The sequence below is a fragment of the Embiotoca jacksoni genome, unplaced genomic scaffold (assembly GCF_022577435.1).
Source record: "Embiotoca jacksoni isolate LCO1_2020_lvr unplaced genomic scaffold, fEmbJac1.0.p SCAF_77, whole genome shotgun sequence".
Classification (NCBI taxonomy): Eukaryota; Metazoa; Chordata; class Actinopteri; family Embiotocidae; genus Embiotoca; species Embiotoca jacksoni.
The window spans coordinates 710846-718345 of NW_027185433.1; the positions used below are offsets into that span (position 1 = coordinate 710846).

The 7500-nt window shown below is 35.2% G+C and overlaps 1 protein-coding gene across 1 annotated transcript in view; it reads right to left on the reverse strand.

Annotated features, from left to right (window-relative positions):
• Positions 1-62: 62 nt before the first annotated feature.
• Positions 63-7500, reverse strand: part of slc35a2 (solute carrier family 35 member 2) — a 10984-nt gene continuing 3546 nt past the window's right edge. Inside the window, exon 5 of the mRNA XM_069177790.1 lies at positions 63-1630. Coding sequence (XP_069033891.1) covers positions 1603-1630 — 28 coding nt within the window. The 3' untranslated portion in view covers positions 63-1602. The remainder of the gene's footprint in view (positions 1631-7500) is intronic.

Genomic DNA, 7500 nt, shown 5'->3' on the forward strand with positions numbered 1-7500 from the left:
ACTAAAATAATAACAAAATCAAAAAAATCAAACGATGAACAGGAAGTGGAAGTCTTTACTGGTTTAATTTCAGTGAGGTTTGTTGTTTTTATTTGTTTACACACAGAAAACATCAGTTAGAAAATATCTTGTTACAGGTTTGAAACTGTTTTACACAGAAGAGAGTTTACAGTCTTAAAAATTAACATCCTGATGTTTCGAACAGAAAAACAAAACAAAAACTATAAGGTGAAAAAAAAGCATCATAACATGGAGAGATAAAATAAAATAAAATACATCATTGCTGTCAAATATAAAAACAGATGATCGAAAGCTTAAAACAGGCGGAAACACTGTAAACTTTCACAATAAAATCTGAAGGTCACTTTGGGTTCATTTTCCTTTTACGTGAACTTCAGCTTTTCTCTGAGGCACTTTAGTGTTACAGACTTTCAGAAATATTCATAAATATCAAAGTATTCATAAAACAGCTTAAATGGTTTAAAAAAATCTATTTGGAAAAAATAAATATGGTCTGTTATGCTTAAATGTTAAAAACGACAGATAAAAAAAACTTTGGGTACGTCAAGATTTTTGAGATATTAAGTAGTTAAAGTTTGAAATTTCTACACAATATTTCAGATCACATTTGAAGTTTGAAATGATTCCCCATAAAATGTTACAAATCTTGGAGAAAAGAAACGTGACATTTTATTTAGAAAAGACCGACATTCCACTTACTTTATATAAAAGAAAAAAAAAAAGTAAAAAAAATTCACTCTAGGGAAACTTTCATAGTTTTAAACATTTAAAATGCTCTTTGGGATGTGAAATACAGGCTTTTATTTTGAAATGACATCTCCCTCTGTGTTAAAATAAAGGGAAGATTTAAAAAAAAAAAATACTACAATAAATCAAGATTATGAAAGACTCAATCAAAATTTCAGGTCATCATGAGGTCATGAGTTTGTCATTTTTATGCTTCTCGAGAATTTCAGTTTTGTAGTTTCTGAAATCTCTTTTTGCCGTTATTGGTCTTCCGTACAACATTAAAACCTCGTAACTCCAGCTGTTATATTTCTGTGAGATCTATTCATATTTAAATCTATTTAAGTCACCATCATGTTTATTAAAAACTATAAATCCGCTCAGACAAAAATTCCTATTGATTTTTATTGTACGGAAGCCCGGAGGTGCCAAAACTATAATAAATCTTTTAGTGCTATTACCTCAAGATCTTAAAGGAAGTATTTGGAAATTTCCTGCTCCCACTTGAGGAAATAGAATATTATTGACGCATGGCACTACTTTTCCTTTTATTGTGAAAAAACAAGCGCTCTTATTTTAATGTTTCTTTTTAGATATGAGGGAAGTTTTCCGACATTTTCTGAGCTAAAGTCCTGAGTTATGTAGGAGTGTAAAATACAATCGTGCATTTAAGGGTTAATATTGTGGTGCCTGCTTGTTATTAACCTGTAAAGTACCTGGATGACATCACAGTATGGCGATAATACTGCAGTAGAAGCAGCTCGAGGCGCTGTGGGGGGGCGGTAGAGCAGCTGTTTGACATTTTATTGTGAAAGGCGCGGACTTCAGCGTAACAGGAAGTGGCGGCAGTCGGTCTCAGGATCCTTTTTCTTTTCCTGAACACCTGCAGAACAGATACAGGAGGAGGAGCAGGAGGAAGAGAGGAGGAGCAGGAGGAAGAGAGGAGGAGCAGGAGGAAGAGAGGAGGAAGAGAGGAGGAGCAGGAGGAGGAGGAGGAAGAGGAGGAAGAAGAGGTTAGGCTGCCAGAAGACACAACTCTCTGGTTTCTTCCAGTTCAAACTGGTTACGTCACCTCAATTTATTTTTTTAACCATCATTTAGGCCACTGAAGTTAACGACCTTTTTTATCAGAGAAATTGTTAAAAATGTAAAATGGATTTAAAAAAAAATAAATTGTGTGTTTAATGTTGTTCGTGCAGATCAATTAAATAATTTGTAATTTTTTATTTTATGGTAAAAGTGTTCAATAATGTTTCTGTGACGTTTACAGCAGAAGTTTTTTCAACATTAAATGGAGAATATGTGACACGTGAATATGATCAGATGGTTGTAATGTTGTATTAAATTATAGTATTATTTTATGTTTAAAAAAATAAGATCATGCAACTTTTTAGTTTATTTCATTAGAAAATACCATTTTTAATTTATTCATTTTATTTTTAACATTAACAATATAAATGCTGTTTTCTCACCTTTTCTTTTTTAATTTTTGAAATCTTTTTTTAATCCATTTAACAATTTTTTGTATAACAATGATTTTTTACAATTAACTTCAGTTCAATATTTTTTCAAACACGTTAAATATCCTGAGCTTCTCCACTCTAAGAAATGTCTTTTTAGGGGCAATTTTCTCTTAAAAAAAAACCCAAAAAACCCAAAAAACCTTTACAGATTAATTGATGAATTAAAAAATTTAAATAATCTACCAACACTGATACCGTACATCACCAGCACTAAAATAAATTCTTCAAAAGCCTGTAGAATTACAACTATTTGTTTAAAAAAAACATTTCTAATTGAATTTATAAACAAATACAATACGGATCATTTTAAGAGTTTAAATTTAAATATTTAATGCAATTTTTGCATCTAAATATTTATTAATGAACAGCTTGGGACTCCGTAGATGAGGCGTCAAACAGAGGCAGTTGTTTGCAAAATTTTTGCAAATTTTCACGTCCTCAGCGAAATATTCAGAGAAAAAGAAAAACGTTGGAAAAAAAAATCTGAGAAGAATAAAGTGTTAAAATCTCCCCCTAAAAAGTTGTAATATCACATCTTACCTGGTTAAAGTCTTGTGATACTACAACTTTTTTTTTTAAACTTTATTCCTGATTTCCAGATTTTTTTTTCCCCCCAGAAGGTAAATTAAAGGGAAACACACCTTTTCAGCATTTTACTACAACTCACCTACAAATTAAGACAAACTCCAGAGTGTTGAGTCCACGTCCTTGTTTATATAAAACTTTTACCAAAAGAAGTATTTACAAATTCAGAGGCATTGATACAAATCAACAATCAAGTGCAAAAACTAACAGATCAGAGATGAAACCCGTCTGATTCCCTCCGAACGGATTCCAAACGAATCGAACACAAAAACCTCCGACGGGAAGAACAAATAAAAAAAAGAGCAAAAAAAAAAAAAAAAAAAAATCCCGGAAAATATGGAAAACCTGCCGGATGCAAATGAGACTGAAAATCCTCAAACAGCCTCTGAAATAAAAACCCAGATGGATTTTTGTTTTGGTTCTCGTAGGATTTGTTTTCAGACTGCCAGCAGGTGGCGCTCCAGACTCTCAGTAGAAACACAATCATGAGAAATTAATTCTATTTATTCCATCTCCCGCAAATCAAACAAATGTTGAAGCTGAAACTGAAATTTCAGGTGAAATGTTTCATTTCAACTTGAGTTAGAAAATAATGAAATTAAAAAAATAAAAATTGAACCAAATAACAAAAATGAAAAATTAGATTTTGTTTTAAACGGAAGCCAAAAGTGTTGACAGTGATATGTAACTATATATTAATCAAATAATAATATAAGTATTTAGATAAATTATGAATTACTTGTATACTGTTTTCTTAAATTCATGTTGTTTGTGTTGTTACTTCAGGAAAACATGATCATTTTCTCAAGATAACAAAATAAAAATGTAATTTTGACCAGACAACAAACATTTTTTGTGCACTTACATTTTTTGATAATTAATTGGGATCTCGAGATGATAAAATAAAAGTTACTGTAATGGTAAAAAAAAAAAAAAAAGGGACATTTTTCACAATCTGTTGAGATAAACTGACGTTATTTCACTTCTTTCAGAAACTCAAAAACAAACAAGATATTTTATACCGAGATAAAAAAGAAAACGTGTGATCGAACCTTTGATATGTAACTTTCATGATTTACAAAACAAACATTTTGATAGAAGGTTTGTTTTTTTGGAGAAAAGACGAGAATCATCGCGATACAACAAGATATTCATGTTGTTATCTCGACATAAAGAGATATGATTAGAAAACATGAGGTATCGATATGGTAAGAAAACAAATAACGATGAAATTACAGTTTTATCGCAAGAAAAAAAATGTCCCATTTTCTAGAAAGTTATTACAAACTAACAAAACAATTGAACTTTTGTTTCCTGTTTTATTCTGAAAATAATAAACTTGGATCTCGAAATAATGAAATAAAGATGTTGCTTTTATAAAGAGGAGGATTAAATGATAAAGTCGTCAAATATGGAAGTTTTTTTGGGGGCGTTATCCTGTTGGAGATATTTCCAACATGCGGATGTTTTGTTTTCTTTATCTTGAGATAAAAATATGTTTCTGTTTCTTTCGTTTATTATCCTTCTGCTCACCTAAAAAAAAAAAAAAAGTTATTTTGCTTTCGTACCAAAATGTAATTTCTGATATAAAATAAATGATCGTCTTGGTGAATATTTTCTATCTGAAATCTGAAGCGTCCTCGTTCCCACAGTCAATAAAAACAACTCGTATATTAATATTTCGTTTTTTGGAGCTCCGAACAGACAAACCGTCAGCTGGAGGATTTTTCTTTTACAAAAACATAAAGTAACAAAATGTAAATTAGCATTTTGTTTTTTTAATCGTTCTCCGTTCACAGTTTAAGAACTCCGACAACCACCTTCGATTCTGATGAGAATAAAACAAACAAAAAACAATTTAAAGTTTCTTTTTCAGCCCTGGGAGGTTTTATTTTTATTTTTTCGGTCTCCTGCAGAACGTCTGAAATAAATGTTTAAACTTTTTATAACATGTTTATGACGATAAAAAGCAACGAGTCGTCCGATAAACGTTTACTGTTGGTCCCCAAAGAGCTACAGTAGCACAGGCTAACGTTAGCTTTTTTTAGGCTAACGTTTAGAGCTATTGCTCAACTCACAACGTGAGTTTGTACGTCAGCATTTCATCCGTGAAGCTTTTTCTTTTGTCAAGTTCATGAATTTGAATTTTTGCATCAATATCAAATGCAAATAGAAAAATCGCAGGTTGTCGATCGTACCGGTGACGACGACCGAGGTTCTGGTACCGCGACTTTACTGTATCTTGATTTAGCATGAATGTATTTAAGTAAATGCTCAATTTGAACTGAAATAATAAAGAAACATTCTGCTTTGTTTTTTTATTCTTATATGCGTGATTAGTAATTTCACACGTCGTCACCTTCGTTGTAGAGATTCGGGAGCGTCAGCGGCTCGAGATCTTTCGGTGTGTTCGGTCCGACGTTTTCAAGGTTACGATTATTTTACTTCCTACGGAGCTTCGGTGACGACGGAACCAAATAAAGACACTTCAGATTATTTAAACGTCCACAAGGAGACAAAAAAAACCCCGAAAACGTTCCTCCCAGAGCGAAACAACGTAAACACCAAAGAAGCAGCAGAGAACAGACGAAAACGAGACTCCGCCTCCCGTCGGACGGACGGAACGAGTCCCGTCGCCCACGGCAACAGAAGAACATTCAGGGACGCCTCCGCAGGACGTCTTCTTCAACGAGACGCCTGCAGCAGGACGAGTTTTGGCGCGAACAAAACATTATATTATGATTCGTTGATTTTAAAAGGAGCTCCAATCAACAAGCACGTTGCCCCGCCCCTTGGCCCCGCCCCCAAGCTCCCATCACACCTACAGCTGCCTTCTCAGGCCCGCCCCCCCACCCCCTCCCGAAGGGTCAGTATTTTCCGTGCGGTCCAGAGAGGAGTCGCCGCCCTCCTCGGACCAGAACCGAAAAAAAAAAAAAAAAAGAGTCCCGACCCGCAGAGTCCGGCGCGTCGGCGGGAGCTCCGCCTACTTTACACCGCTAACTTTTACACAATCGTATGGCTTCTGTACAGATGAGAGAAAAAAAAGGCACCGAGAACACAAACAAGTCCGTCTCAGAGTCGCGTCGGACCGAAGGCGTTTCTCACCGTGCAGCGCCGATAAAAAACATTTATCAAAAAAATCAAACGACGGAAAACAAAGATTCAGGAAAAGTTTCAGGGAAAAAAGTTTGAATCCGACGTGACGGATCGACGCGAAGAAAAATGTGTTTATCGGATATTTATTAGAAAACAGAAATATTATTACGTCAAGATAAACGGTGAAATACGAGGGCTGTTTTTGTGCGTTGGTCCTGAAGTCTTCGCTACTTCCTGTGAAGTTCATTCAAAGGTTCATTAAAGGTCCCGTATTTTACACGTTTTATTTTCAGTTTTCATCTCTAATACAAAGATATTTCAGTAGTTTTAAATAAGAGTGCCTCATTTAAATATTAAAGACAGAAAAAAAAAATCTAACTTTACGTTACAATCTTTTACTGGTGCCTGGTTGTAGTGTGTTAAAACCGCCAGAAGGTGGCGGTAGTGCACAGAAAAACTGTTTAAGGACATTAAACAAATAAAGAACATGTTAATACCAGTAAAATATAGGTGGCGCCGTGAGATTAGCAAATAGCAGTTTTTGAATAAATATATTCAAAATTTCAGGTATTTTTGCTTGAAATTTGTTCCCTTGAGTTTTAAATCGGAACGTTTTCAAGTAAAAAATTACGATTAGAAATTTGCTGACAACTATTCGATTAAAATCTTTCTGTGTTGTTTAATGGCAGCTAGCAGACAGATTCTAGGTGCGCCACCTTCTGGCGGGAGTAACGCATCACAACGAGCTGCTGGTTAAAAAAAACAACTCGGTCCAAAAAGCAGTTGCAATAATTAACGCAAATTTAATGTCAATAATTAACGCAAATTTAATGGAAATAATTAACGCAAATTTAATGTCAATAATTAACGCAAATTCAATGGCAATAATTAACGCAAATTCAATGGCAATAAATAACGCAAATTTAATGTGAATAATTAACGCAAATTTAATGTGAATAATTAACGCAAATTTAATCAGCCGCACGGTGAAAAAACACTCATCGGGTCGAGGGTCGAAGGTCAAAGGTCAGATTCTCCCCCAGCAGAGAAACAACAATAAATAATCAAACAGATGACGGATCCTCAGATTTTCTCTGTTCAGGAGTTTGTTAGTAACGTGAAGAGTTTTAAGGCAGAGAGGCGACACGACACACAGACAGACGGAGGTCAGGGTCTGAGGCGCTGCACCTCCTCCTCCTCCTCCTCCTGTTGTGCTTTCAGCAGTTAGTTTGTGAGGTGGACAGTGGAGGGAGGAGAGAGTTAAACTCCCTTCCTCACCTCCTCTTCCTCAGAGGAGGAAACTCCGAGGGAGGAGGAGTTAGAGCGGGAGAAGGGATAAAGTGAGGAGGCCATAGACTCCTCTGTTCTCCTCTCCGTCACAGGGGGAAGGAAGGAAGGAAGGAAGGAAGGAAGGAAGGAAGGAAGGAAGGAAGGAAGGAAGGAAGGAAGGAAGGAAGGAGGCGAGGAGGAAGTTTCAGTTCAGGAGGCTCTGATGAGGAGGACATTTAAAACACCTCCTCTTCTTTTTCTCCTCCGTCCTCTGAGTCCT